Source organism: Apaloderma vittatum, unplaced genomic scaffold (assembly GCF_000703405.1).
Source record: "Apaloderma vittatum isolate BGI_N311 unplaced genomic scaffold, ASM70340v1 scaffold10981, whole genome shotgun sequence".
Lineage (NCBI taxonomy): Eukaryota > Metazoa > Chordata > Aves > Trogoniformes > Trogonidae > Apaloderma > Apaloderma vittatum.
Genome location: NW_009700816.1, coordinates 44,332 through 58,744, shown reverse-complemented (window position 1 = coordinate 58,744; position 14,413 = coordinate 44,332). Strand labels below are relative to the sequence as shown.

Below are 14,413 nucleotides of genomic sequence, written 5' to 3'. Positions count from 1 at the left end.
CTTGATGTGAACTTTATCAGTATATGCGCAATGCATTGTTTTAGGAGCTTTCTTTTAATTATCTGAGGGAGAGCAGGGGGGAGTATATAAGGTAAGAAGTCTCTATAGGAGAGCAAGATTTTTTTTCTATAACAAAAAAAAATTATTTTTCATTCCAAATCGACAGGGATATATTTTCTTAATATTTAGAAATACTTTTTTATTTGTTATTGCATGGGTAATAAATGTGGAAAGATTGAGTGTCAAAGGGAAATTTCTGGAAAGTTGTAAATAATTGAATGTTAATTTAAATTGGAGGCATTTATCAGACTTCTAACAGCAACAAATATACATCTAGAATGAAGTGATGCCTTATTAAGCATTATTATGTAGTGTTGGTGTCAGTTTATGTTGTTTAAATATGCTTTCAAATTCCTTTTAATTATTCTTAGATTACTGACATTACTCTTTCATTGAACTTTTTAGTACTTTTTTAGTATTTAGTTCTCAAAAGAATTGTGGAAAGAATTGAAAAGTGAAGAATTTCCCCCACAAAAATACAAGGAAAATAGCCCCCCCAAAATGTAATGGCATTTTTTCAGATGGGATGAGATTCAATTTACCTGTTCAGAATAGAAATATTCTTCCAGTGGAATAGATTCGCTCACTGAAATGGTTAGTGAGTGTACTAGGTATATAAGTAGAAGCATTTTTGTAGTCTTATATCATTCCAAGTTCAGGAGGTAAATGAAACTTTGCTTCAAACGTATCATGTGTAGAAGTTGTTGCATTAACCTGAAAAATGGCAGTGAACAGAATTTGTGCATGTGAAGATACCATTTGCTTAATACATGCATCTCATGTGTAGCACATGAGAACACTGCGTGAAGAACATGGAAAAACTTCATGTTCCCGTCTGTTGGGTCATTTCCACATGACATGCCTGTCATCGTTATTTTAATCACAGACACATCGTCAGCATCAGAAGATGAGGGCTCGTTACGTCGGCAAGGGCGGATCACCTCCACTCCGTTCCAGAGCCATTCCAACGTAGAGCCCTGGCTTAACCGGGTTATTCAGGGCTCCTCCACCTCATCCTCTGCATCCTCCACCTCATCTCATCCAGGAGGGAAACCTGCTGCTGCTTCCAATACTGCTACTGCCACTGCTGCTGCCACGGTGCTTGCAGATCTCATGGCACACACCCAGCTAGGTCAGTAAAGAGCTACCTCTGTGGTTGGAATAAAGTCACATTAAAAATCCCAAAGCAGAGCTAAACACAAAAGCCTGCACTAGAAGATATCTGTAAATAGCCTAAAAAGTAAAATCCATGGACCAGGTATGTATGAAGTATATGTATTTAATTGAAACCAAAGCAGTTGGTCATGAGATCTGAACATGCTTGATTTATCCAGAAACTAAGGTTCAGCTTTACTGGATTCAAAAGCAGAATATCAAAGGGATCGTATTTCGGTGCATGCTTTCTGATCTGCATGTATTTACTGTAGACAGTATCAAGTTACGGATTTTAAACTTGACTCAGTTGAGAAAAACATCCAGAATCTTTGGAAAGTTACATGATCAGAGGTACTGACAAAGCTAGATTTCAAGTTCAAATGTTTTGGGATTTTTTTCCCCTTAAATTAAAATTTGCTATGAATAGTCCTTTATTGTGAAACTAGAGTGAAAATATAGAAGTACTATCAAGCCAAAACGTAAATGTGAATTTTGTCTCTGTAATGCTCAAGGTCCAGAACTTCACGTTACTTTTTTTTTGTCCTAAAATGCAGAGCACTAGTCATGTGCTTTTGGAAGATTTGGTAGGGAGCAAGGAAGGCAGTCTCTTCCACCATGGATGTAACTTTTACAATGTTTTTGTACACTACAGTGCAGACTGATAGTCCATTTATGTAGGTGCACGCTAATGTTAGATGGTGGGAAAGAACTTAGAGGGATACAATAACTTTATATTATGAATAGACTTTTTCCACCAAAAAAATGGGGGCTACAGCATGAAGGTCTTGTGCTTCTAACAAAGTGTAATAGGCATTTGTATATTGTTCCTGGGCATTTCAGATTTTGACAGTTTTAGTCCTCTACTTACCTGACTTTATCTGTGGCTGTGTGCCTATTTACACTATACAGACAGTTTTTTCAACTTTGCTACAAAGAACAGGTTAGGTCACATAAGGAAAACACATAAAAATTCTTTAGAATTAATCTGAGTATACAGGCTTCTGTATATGTAGAGGTGGCAATTCACATGCTAATTTAAAGCACAAATATATTTTGCAAATACCCGTTTATTAGCTAGACTAGCCGTTTCTTTCAAATTTTGTTGAAAGCCGTATCGTGTTTCATTTAGTTAGATGACTCGAAAAATAAACTTGGAAGGTTAGCCATGATTGTAAGTGTGATCGAAACTCTGTTATGTTAATATCTCAGGCCATATAAATACATATCAGATGTCACAACTGGCTTTTTAAGACCTCTCCGTCAGGACTATTTAATCATTGGCATTTTATGCAAAATCGAGGCCTTATTATGAGTTCAAAGTCCAGAATTTAAGCAGGTAAATGTTGGACTGTGTGCAGTGAAGTGGTTTGAAATAGCATTAATGGGTAATAAATATGCAATTATACCATCTATCAGGAAAGATGTTCAGGGATCATTAAGAGCTGATCTGCTAAAAAGTATTTAGAAAGGTAAAATTTTCAGTGCCTTTGACAAAAAATAAAATTTCCTTTTGTATAAGTATGATCTTCCTCATTTTTGAAATGCTTGCCATGTTCCATTGATTTTCATTTCTAGCTTGGTAACATTCATGCATGTCCAATAACAATTAATTTTTCATGTTTGTCTACAGTCTTCCATGCCCACAAGAACAGGAAAATTCACTAAGTTCTTACGTTGCAGACTTTTTTTATTATCAATAAATACTAGTATACTCTTTTAAATTAAAAAGTACCCCTTGGCCTTGTACAAGAGCATGAAAGAAAAGGTTATTTTCACAGTCCATGTGCCATCATCAGCAATATAAAAGGCATCTTACATATTTTAAAACCTATGCCTTACTAAAATACCCTGTATTTTGACTATGTACTGAATAAGTATATTCACAATTTTGGTACGTTGGAGAATTTAAATTTAGCAGGTTGTTCCCTTGCAGCTGCTCTTCACCTTGCATTTTTATTTATGAGATCATACTAAATTCCCAAGCAATAGACTACAGTATTGGAAGTGCAAAGTTAGAGTATTTAACGCACATTCCTATCTGACTTTATTATTTTTAAGCTACTTGTCTTTCACCTATAAAAGCAAAGACAACATCTGCATGTTGTTTGGGGGACTTTTTTTTCCTTTTAGTGTAATACTTTCTTTAAAATGAATTAAGGTGAGCACTGTGTCTAGGTTTTTTTTCAAGGTCACCATCTCAACTGTAAAGCATTTCTCAACTTAGCTCTTGTTAGAGTAACTGGAGAAATGGCTTATCATGGTGTTTGAGCCATTGTTTCTGGAAAGATTTAAAAGTACAATTCCTTAAGGCGAAGCAGAGTTATAGGAGTAGGTGTACTGAACTGCTGTGGCTCTGTAACCAGTTTTACAGGACTTGGAGGTGAAATGTGTTAGAAAGAGTTTCAAAGAGTTTGTTGAAAAGGAAATGCAAGAATGGAGTAGTGGCTTGTGGATTCTGTATTGTGTTCTGGCTGGTTGGTGGGCACTTTTTTTATTTTATTGTTCCGGTACAGTTTAATAGTCTTCTTGTAAGTGTCCATTTTGGTTGGGTGGTTTCCTAGAGACAAAACAATCGTACGCAGCCATCTCTAGGTCTAACCCAGCTTCCTGCTAGGGAGGGACTTTTATAAAGTGTTTTGAGTCTTCACCGTGAGATTCCTCCTTAGAAACAACTTTATCTCTGATGCTAGCTGTTAGTTTTCTGTATGGCATCCCACATGTTCTTTCTTGAGCCACTGCTCTCTTTTGCATTTATCTCTGTCTTCTAATCAGTCTAAATCCAATTAAGTTTTTTCCTCAAGTCACAAGTCTATGCAGACTTTTTTGACTACTCTTTCTCTGCTTTGCCACAGTATCTCTAGATGGTACAGACTAATTTCATGGATTCTCTTGGGCATATATTAATAAAATTACTAAATAATTAATGAAGCTAATGTGATTTTTATGAGCATAAATCCTTTAAATTTGAACTTACTCATTCTACACATGTGGAAAGCATTTTACCTTCTCCAGGCAGAATTGGGAGAGAAAGTCAGTTCTCTGCTGTATGTAAGATGAAGTATCTGTGGACAGCAGAGAGGTTGTTTGTAAGGACCTCTACTGTTTCCCTGCTGTGATGACAGACATTGGTTGGCAAGAAACGTGGCTCTGAGATGCTTGTAAGATACATGAACACTGTGAGTTAGCACCTCCCTTTTTTGTGTTTGTTTTCAGTTAGGAATGATTGTTAATGCTTTTTTGTTTCTTTTCTGAGCGTTCTCATTGATTTCTTTGAGTTGTTCCCAAGCACACAGCTCTTCTGTAAATGTTCTCAAATAGCTTCTTCCTTACAGTATTTTCTGAGCATCTAATTACAGAGCTTTTGTGATCTGCAGGAGGCAGACTTCAAAGATCTGCCTCCTGCATGTGTGTGGAACATTACTTTTTCCAAACAGGACTGTGCATGGTAAAACCTTCATTTGTTCAGCATTTCAACCTCTGTACTTTATGCAGAGCTTCTGACCTATATACGCAAGAAGAGCGTTTTAATGTACTCTGAATACATGACTTTCTGTACACCCTTGCATGGATAGGTTTTACACATAGTTGTCACCTTTTTTTATTACTGGTTCTAACTCAGGCATTTGTAAGGGCTATTAACTTCTTGTACCTTACCCACATGACGGGAATTTGTGGTGCTTGCTTACTACCCAGCAAGACAGGTCTCTGCAATACAAGAACTGGCATTGCAGTGATGACCATTGGAAAGTATGGGAATGAATTTAATTTTTTTTTTTTTTCTGGTGATCACTCTAGCACCACTTAAAGCTGTACTAGAGGCTTGCATGTGAGTTCTGGAAATCTGTGAACAGAGCTATGAACACTTTTTATCTTAGTGCTAATGGGTTCCTCTAAATGGATGTATTTCACAGCACTGCCTAGACCTCCCTCTGCTCCGAGTTCTCTCTGCAGGTTTTGTGGTGTGCTGAGGTCCTTCCAGAGGTATCACTGCAGAGCTACATGACCCCAAGCTGTTTCTCCAGCACAGTGCAGCAGCAGCTTCTTAAGCTGTTTCCCATTCCACTCCTATTTTTCCTTACTGCGATTCAGAATATTTCAGACCTCCACTTCTTTTTCTTTTTTTTTTCCATATTTGAACACTTCTACGGATACTGCCATTTACTAACCTGTCATTCCATTCAAAACCGTTCCATGATCTAAGTCGCAATTTTGGAATGACCATCTTCCGTACGCATGGATCTCCAAGAAAAGCAGAATTTTGCCTCAAGGTTGTTAGAAAGTAGTTCTATAAATATGTGAGGATTTGAGAAATGCCTTGCTTTCTCTGTGTAAATATATATTATAAAAAAATTTATATTTATTGCTCATAACACACACCATTAAAATGAAACAGCACGTCATGCCCACTACCTCATGCCTCAGAAAACCCTGTGCTAAATGTATCTGTTGTGAACAGTGTGTGTATAATGCTGTCATCTACACCACCGGGGTTTTGAGTGTTACAGGCGTTCCAGCTGTTCTCATAGGTGCCCCAGTGAAGAGTATACTATGCCTGTATTTCTTCTGACGCATATTAGACAGACTTTCTTCGTAAGACTTGTGCTGTTTACTCATGATGAATCTCCTTGCTTTCACCTTGAAATGATAGAGTGACCCACAGCTCTATTTGACCAAATTTGTTTGCATCCCTTTGTAAGTTGAAATAGTCTCTCTCCACCCTGGAGAGACATGGTGGTCCCTTTCAGGATTCCCACGTATTTAGAAAATTTTCGTTACAGTTTGATTACAGAAATCAGAGTTCTGTTAAAAACACATGAGAAAAACAGCAAGAATGTTGTAAGAAACCACTTTGGATTCTTAAGGTGACTCATGAGATCCCATGTCTGTCTTCCATTGCTACAGATAACCACTCTGCACCTCCGGATGTAACCACTGGCCTGGTGGAACATGTACATCATGAGCGTCCACAGGTAGCATCAGTACGAGGACTTCCCAGAGGCTACAACAGCAGCATTTTGGAAACCGCAGATGGTGATTGTATTATAAACCTCCTGCCTTTCAGTCTGTGTCCCTTTTCCCAAATAAGTAACAGAGCTTGATACCTTCCGCGTGCCCGCTCCAAAGCTTTGCAGTAGTACAGTGTATCTGTCAATCTACCACAGAAGAGGAAACTGTACTGTCTTTCTCCTGTTCTGCTGGTGGGAATCATGTCCTGATTTCTGTATATTTCTCTAGTGAAAGGCACAGTGTAAGCCCTTTAGTGTCACGTCTTAATTTCATATTGCCTCAGATATAAATAAACATACACATTTATATTTAGTTTTAAATAGGTGTATCAAACATACAAATGAAAATCGTCATTTGACATGGCTTTGTATTTTGCTAGCCCTGTAAGATACTCAAGAAATCACTTTTTTTCCCCAAGCATGAAGGTTGTAATGTAGCGAATACCTGGAGTCTTGAAGAAGAAAAAAAAAATTTCTTCAGGTTTATATTGGAATCTCATGAAGGAGTTAACAGTTTGAGAAGCTAAATTAAAGTGTGGGAAGGTCTATGCATCAGTCAGATAGCTAGGGAACAGCATTGATTTAAAACAAATAAATCCATTGTTGAAACTGTTACTGATTAAAAGCTGTTCTTCAAACAAGCTGCTCATCTTGAATGACTCTTCCTCCTGAAAGCTGTGCTGAGTTTAGCACAATGTCATCAACGTGGCAGCATGTGTTTTAGTGTATGCTTTTTATTATATGGTAAGGAATAAATCTTCTCTGTTTGGCAGGTGTCCCAGTGAATAGCAGAGTGTCCTCGAAAATCCAGCAACTCCTAAATACCTTGAAAAGACCAAAGCGCCCACCTTTGAAGGAGTTTTTTGTTGATGATTTCGAAGAACTGCTAGAAGGTTAATTTTCTTTCACATACGTTTTTCACTCTTTGTGTAAGCAGTTCACGAAAGAACTGTCAGTTCTTAGCACATGTTCTTTACTTTTCCTCTTCCCAGTAGAAAACAAATCATGGTAGAGCTCTGTTGAAGAGGGAAAGGTTACATACTATCACATGTGAAAGCATAATCTCCTTCTCAGTGTACTTGTTCTCCCCTCTTCCCTCACTTTGGAAACTCTTCTGATTCAGCCGGATTTGAACCATTCTGTTCACATCTTTGTCAAGAAACTCAGTGGGGTATCCAGAAATTGTCGTGATTGGTGATGGCCTCACCATCACTTTTTGCCTCAGAGATTCGGATTTCTGCCCAGTTTTAATCAGCGAATTTATTGAGGGTACTCTTTGGAGCAAGTCAGGGCATAGTCTAGGTGTAAGTGATGACACAGTGGACCTCTGGAAGCTGCTGACCACCCCTCTGTTCAAAGCAGCTCGGACTAGTTGAGGCTACTCTATCCAGTCTAGTTCTGAGCATCAACAAGCATGGAGGTTCCACGGGCTCTCTGCTCACATTCAGCTGCTAGTCTACCAGCACCGCTATGTCCTGCTCTGTAGCTGGTCAGTGCCCAGGTACAGTCAGATGAAAAAAGTTACTTGCTAGTCTCTGGAATTTATTTTTTGTAAAGCCAACAGATGGTTAGCATAGCATTTTCATAAAGCAGGTAAGAAGTAATGATAACTGTGAGGAAGAGAAAGGTGAGAAGAGTTTGTAGAATAGTCTATTAAGTGTAACTTCCACATTTTCTAAGGATTGACATTTGCCATTTTACTGTGCTCTGGTTTCAGTGCAACAGCCTGACCCAAATCAACCGAAGCCTGAAGGAAATCAAATGAATGTACTTAAAGGTGAACCCTCAGGCGTGGTAACCAACTGGCCACCTTCTCTGCTGGCTGCCCTGCAACGCTGGGGAACCACCCAGCCGAAAGCCCCTTGCCTGACAGCATTGGACACGACTGGGAAAGCTATTTATACCCTTACCTATGGTAGGTAGTAGTTATGACTGTAAGGAAAATTATGCATTCATTGTGGACTGACTGCTCATGACAGAGAATTGGAGATTGCTATTCGAATGCAAATTGCAATTTTAATGTATATGAAGAACATTTAAAGGAAGTTAATAAAGGGGAAATGTGTATTGTATTGCTTCTTTACAACTGCCTATTTGTACATTTCAAACAATTGTATGGGGTTTTTTTCTTAAAAGAACACTGAAAGTAGCCTAGTGTAAAACAGAAGGAAGAAGCAGATATCTAATAATGCACTCTTCAGATTCCCAGAGTAGATATTAAATTTTAGCGTGATCTTGCATATCCTTATAGAGAAGACTTGTACTTCAGAAGCATATTAAGGATGTTATTGTGGGAAGTGAAACTTAACTGTGTCAATGAACTAGAAGTGTTGTACTAATTGCATTTTTTTTTAAGATAATTGTGTTCCTCGGGACAGCTAACTGCATAATGTGTTAAAGTGTTACATTTCTTTTTGCATTCTTTCAGATGAAGTATGCTTACAGGACATATAATTGAGCAGCTGCATGTTCATTGCTTTGCAGTGGAGCTCTGAGAATTTTTCAGAATAGTGTTTAGTTTCATGGGATTTAAAAAAAAAAAAAAAAAAAAGGAAGAGAATTTAAAAAGAAGCCAAGCTCTGAATTGCCTTTGGACTCTGCCAACCACACAAAAATGGCCAGTTCTGTAAAGAACTGACCATTTGATGTATTTGAATCCTGTGTGGCTTTTTAAAATATATATATAACTGAAAATTACAGTGAAAATAACCTGTTAAAGTATAGAAGTTTAAGACTGACAAACACAAAATAATTGATGGTTGCTGCATTGTCCGAAGAGGTTGAGTGCAAACTTCATTCTATGATAAAGACCCTGTGCTAAAAAGCTGAGTTCTTGATGCGTGCTGTTTGCCAGGGCTTGTCGCCTTGGGGGATTCTTGCTTTGATGTACCTTTAGAGTGGAAGCCTTTTGCTGATGCTCTATTTTTCATGAACCTTTTCTTTTAACAAAGGTTTCTTTTAGCAAAGCCTTTTTTTGGAGGCTTCAAATTAGAAGTTTTTTATGTAGTGTCAGATAAGCAGTTAGATTGTTGTCTTTGTCTTTAATAGCTTGGAATAATTTTTCATTCTGAATTGAGAGCTGTGTAGATCACTGCTGAGCACTGAACTGGCATTTCAAAGAGCAAAATATTGTGGCATTTTTTCCTACCCTTTGTTTGTTGAATTTCGGTTAATTTCTTGTCCAGTTTAGGACAGTTTGCTTTTTCTAAGAGCCCTTAGGAAGGAGTCTTGTTAAGTGCCTTTTGGAAATGCAGTCGGGTTGTATTGACGAGACCGTGTATGTATGTATGTGTGCGTGCACACGTGCGCTGAAACAGTGGAAGAGCGCGGCTGATTTGTGATGCTGTATTGCATTCACAATGACAAAGTTTGCTTTTCCCCAGTTACTTGCTCCTGCTCCTGTTGACCCTGTTCTCATACAACCGACTTGCCTAGAGCATATATAAGGCACTGAGATTTGCCAGTTAAATATTAAAGTTTTAGTCTTTCTCATTTCTGTATTGTCTTTTTGTCTTTAGGCAAGCTGTGGAGTCGAAGCTTGAAGTTAGCATATACCCTGCTAAATAAGCTAACCACTAAGAATGAACCACTGCTGAAGCCTGGAGACCGGGTAGGCTTCTTTTTGAAATGGTCTCTGTGGATAAAATAGACATTGAGGAATGGCTTTAGCAGAAGAAAGCCTAGTAACACTGTGACTTGTAATAGTGTATTATTAATTTGGCATTTCTTTTCCTAGTTGAAATATGAACCTAATCATTGTCATGAAGGTTTTTTTCCCACAAATTAAAAAGCATCCCTCCCTCCCTAAATGGCAACAAAAAGATTTCTTGTTGTTTTGATGTATTTTTCTGATGACAAAAATATTTCTTGTTATTCTGATGTATTTTTTTAGGTAGCTCTCGTGTTCCCTAATAGTGATCCAGTTATGTTTATGGTGGCATTTTATGGATGTCTCCTGGCAGAACTTATTCCTGTCCCAATAGAAGTTCCACTAACAAGAAAGGTAGGCAAATATATGTAACGTTTTAATGGTTTCATAAATAAAGCGTGTAGGGGGTTACGTCTGTATCCTGTAGTTCTTAATATGGGACCCCTCAAAGCCTGTAGTTTTGAAAGCAGTATGTTGCATCAGCTGTATTGCTCAGTGCATGCTTGGAAAGTGTTTAATATTTAGTTAGGGAAGGGGGAAAATAGTATAAAGCTACTATTTTAGGATACGTAACTGTAGAAATTATTTTAATTCAGTATACTTGAAAATATGTATTTCTCAAAATACATTTTCTCAGGAAAATATTTCTCAAAAATATTTCTCAAAATACAACACAGAAATGCTGTCGTCTTAGCTTGTATGCTAAGGAATGAGAGGACAGGCAGGCAGAGACACCATAGTTAATGGGAGTACCTGTACAATCCCTCACACATTGAGATTCTTAGGGAGGGTTTGAAATAAGAGCTGAAAAGCTACAGGCTCTATTCTTCATTGTCCCAGGACTCAGAAATAGCATCAGACCAGCTCTTTGTTTTACCAAGGCTTATAAACGTTCCTCTTGGTTTGGAAAGGGATGCGCAACTGTTGCTTTTGACACTACTTTGCTACAATTACTTGTCAGATCCACTGTCAAGTCTCACTTAATTGGCACTAAGCAAAACTAAACCTTTTGTGTGTACACTTCAGCATTTTGTCTGCCCTGAAACGTCTTAGGGGCTAGAAATTTGGTTCTTTCCTGTGATAGGAATTGGCTTAATATTTTGTAGACATGGAAGAGTTACAGTAAATTGTACATAAGCTTCGTTATTTCTAAGTTTACTATGACATGATTTCGCTGTAGGATGCTGGCAGCCAGCAGATTGGATTTCTTCTGGGCAGCTGCGGAGTAACACTGGCTTTAACCACTGATGCCTGTCAAAAAGGCCTTCCTAAAGCTCAGACTGGCGAGGTGGTTACATTCAAAGGTATGTTTTCAGGCTACTCAAATTTGGCTGTAGGACACAGAGTGAATATATCCATTGTTGCTATTAAACAACAATCATGGAGTTTGCATGCTTGCAGCTTGCGGATAAGGAAGGACTGCCTTTGTTGGGAAGACAGTACTTAGTGCTGCTTCTTCCTGTCAAGGGGGTGATGTTGCAGCTTTTGCTTGCCTACTGCTGTTAGCCCTGAACACTGGGGAAGAAAACTGGCTTTTGAAAGTGTAATGACAGCAACTTTTCTTTTCCTTTGAAGGCTGGCCTCGTCTCATATGGTTTGTGATTGATGGGAAGCATCTGGCAAAACCAACTAAGGACTGGCATCCACAAGTGCGGGATGCCAGTGCTGAGATTGCTTATATTGAGGTGATTCAGTATAATATGCATAACTTATGGTTATCCTGTTGTAGTTTGTCATGTTTTCTCCTGATAATCTCTTGATGAAATAAAAGAGGATGACTATAGTGTTTTTAACTATACTGCAAAAATATTTCCTTGAAGGTTGCCAGGCAAGCTGTCATTTGAGTGTTTGTGTTGAATCAGATTGAAGATTGGGGGTAATTGGCATTTTTGGATCCCTGGGTCAGTTTATTTAATTGGAGTAGAAAACGGATTTCATATGATATCAGTTTATTCTCTGAACATAAACCTATCGTTTACACTAGCTTTTTTGATTTTTTTTAAAACCTCACTTTATTTTTGTAATAAAATATTTGCAGTAGTAAATTTTCTAGATTTTATTATTAATGTGGTACTTCTGTAAACTTTCTCTTTTCAGTATAAAACAAGTAAAGAGGGCAGCACAGTGGGCATTACTGTATCTCATGCTTCCATGCTGGCACACTGTCATGCATTGACTCAGGCGTGTGGTTATTCAGAAGGTAAGTTAGGAAAAACTTTCAAGTGATACTCATAGCTTTGAACACTCAGACAATTTATGTTGCAAAATCATGTTTGCTGTATGTTGGTACACGCAGAATCACAGAACAGTTGAGGGACCTCTGGAGGTCGTCTGGTCCAACCCCTCACCTCAAGCAGGGCCACCTAGAGCCAGTTGTCCAGGCAGCTTTTCAGTATCTCCAAGGACGGAAACTCTACAACTTCTCTGGGCAACTTGTGCCAGAGCTCAGCTACTCCCGCGTAAAACTTCTAGTTTTATGCAGTCCCTTAGTCATCTTGGTGGCCCTTTGCTGCAGCCACTTCAGTAGCTCCATCTCTCTCGTACTAGAGACCACAGAAATGGGCACATTACTCCAGCTGTGGCCTAACCAGTGCTGAGCAGAGGGGAAGAATCGCCTCCATTGACGTAGTGACAAGGCTCGGCCTAGTACGTCGTTAGCTGCCTTTGCTGCAAGCGCACATCCTGGCTCAGGTTCAGCTTGGTGGCCACCGTGAACCCCAGGGCCCTTTGTGCAAAGCTACTCTCTAGGCATTTGGCTCCCAGCATGTCATGGTGCGTGGGGCTGCTCTTCCCCAAGGGGCAGGACTTGGCATTCCTCCTTTTTGAACTTCACAAGGTTGCCGTCAAACCATTTCCTCAGCCTGGTGAGGTCCTTCTGGATGGCAGCACAACCCACTGGTGTATCAGCCACTTCTTCCAGCTTTGTGCAAACCTGCTGAGGACATGCTCTGCCCCACCATCCAGATCATTAATGAACCCTCTGAACAGAACTGGAGCCAGGATCGAGCCCTGGGCTCTTAAGCTAGTTACTGGCCTCCAACCAGACTTTGTGCCACCAACCACCACCCTCTGGGCCTGGCCATTCAGCCGGTTTTCGGTCCACTTCTCTGTCTGCTTCATCAGTGTCTCTGTGAAGATCATACAGATTCTGCCATAAGATGCTGTGAAACTGGTGACTGCTTTTCCCATCAAATCCAATTCTATGCAGTTAACATTTAACGTAAAATTGAAAAGAACTGAGATCATGGAAGATTTGCATTTCCTTATGTACAGGTTCATGTCTGGGACTATGCATCTGTCTCGGAGCAATTGGAGCTCTCAGTCACCCAGAGAATCAATGGATCTGTGTCTGACTGACTTACTGGAAAATAACTGTGTACATTCTCAAAAATGAAAAAGAATAATAAATACCTCAAAGAACATTTTCTTGTGCATGCAGCCATGCTACATCAGTGATAAGTTTCACCTGATAAATACAAGATACCCCTATAAAATCAAGTTGAATCTTTAATGTCTTTATTTTTATCTTCTTAAGTCACGTAAGGTGTTCAGATTTCTCAGAGAAAACACAGAAGAAAACTTGGTACAGCCATGGTAGTATTTCTCACTGAATTTAATTCTTTCTAATATAGCTAATTTTTTTTCAGCTCAGCTGAAAAAGTTTGCCTCAAAACTAAAGCTTTAGTCTGCATAGCTCATTGGCAAATGTAACAAACACATGGAAGTGGTATCATAATGAAGAGCCTTAAATACCTTGTAACAATCTAATTATAATTTAAAGATGATTGTTGTAAGTAAAATAAGCTGCTTAAGCAGCCTGTTTCTTACTGGCAAAAAGACATGGCAACATAGCTTTGATTTTCTTAGTGGTGGTGGAACTTTCATAGTTGCTTTAACAAATATTTTGAGTTCTTAAAATATTCTTATAAATATGCATCTTAAATCTGATGGCTTTTCTTTTGCTTTCAGCTGAGATACTGACAAATGTCTTGGATTTCAAAAGGGATGCTGGCCTTTGGCATGGAGTATTAACAGTGAGTATTTAAACGAATGACAAAAACTGCAGCAAGTTGCAGCAAGTTACTTCTAAGGGGTAGAATATTGGTATCAGAAGGAGGTCATAAACTCCCTTAAACTATATTTCAATATTTATATTTTTCAGAATAAAATGTTACTTTTTCAGTAACGGGCTACACAGGTGTACCTTATGTTTTTACTGCTTATACACGTACTTTTCAGTAACGGTTAAATGTAAGAGATACACTGTAGCTGAGATCATTTTTATATTTTTAAAGTATTGATACATGTTGTTTATTCTTCAAGCCACTTGAAAGTTTATATTTTTTATATTTTACTCAGAGTGTTATGAACAGGATGCATGTTATCAGTATTCCCTATGCATTAATGAAGGTTAATCCACTTTCCTGGATACAGAAAGTCTGCTCATACAAAGGTAACCTTAAAGTACTTCATTTACCCATCTCTTTCCGGGTGATTTGAAGTTGTGTTTTTTCAAAAATTGGCTTGTGTGTAATGTCTGTTC

At 38.5% G+C, this 14,413-nt stretch overlaps 1 protein-coding gene across 1 annotated transcript in view; it reads left to right on the top strand.

Moving 5' to 3' along the window:
- Window positions 1–14,413, top strand: part of DIP2A (DIP2 disco-interacting protein 2 homolog A (Drosophila)) — a 102,494-nt gene that overhangs the window by 51,969 nt on the left and 36,112 nt on the right. The window contains exons 6-16 of the mRNA XM_009878885.1: window positions 947–1,192; window positions 6,118–6,246; window positions 6,995–7,114; window positions 7,939–8,136; window positions 9,740–9,831; window positions 10,114–10,224; window positions 11,051–11,174; window positions 11,446–11,555; window positions 11,968–12,070; window positions 13,840–13,904; window positions 14,230–14,323. Of these exons, the coding sequence (XP_009877187.1) occupies window positions 947–1,192; window positions 6,118–6,246; window positions 6,995–7,114; window positions 7,939–8,136; window positions 9,740–9,831; window positions 10,114–10,224; window positions 11,051–11,174; window positions 11,446–11,555; window positions 11,968–12,070; window positions 13,840–13,904; window positions 14,230–14,323 (1,392 nt within the window). The remainder of the gene's footprint in view (window positions 1–946; window positions 1,193–6,117; window positions 6,247–6,994; window positions 7,115–7,938; window positions 8,137–9,739; window positions 9,832–10,113; window positions 10,225–11,050; window positions 11,175–11,445; window positions 11,556–11,967; window positions 12,071–13,839; window positions 13,905–14,229; window positions 14,324–14,413) is intronic.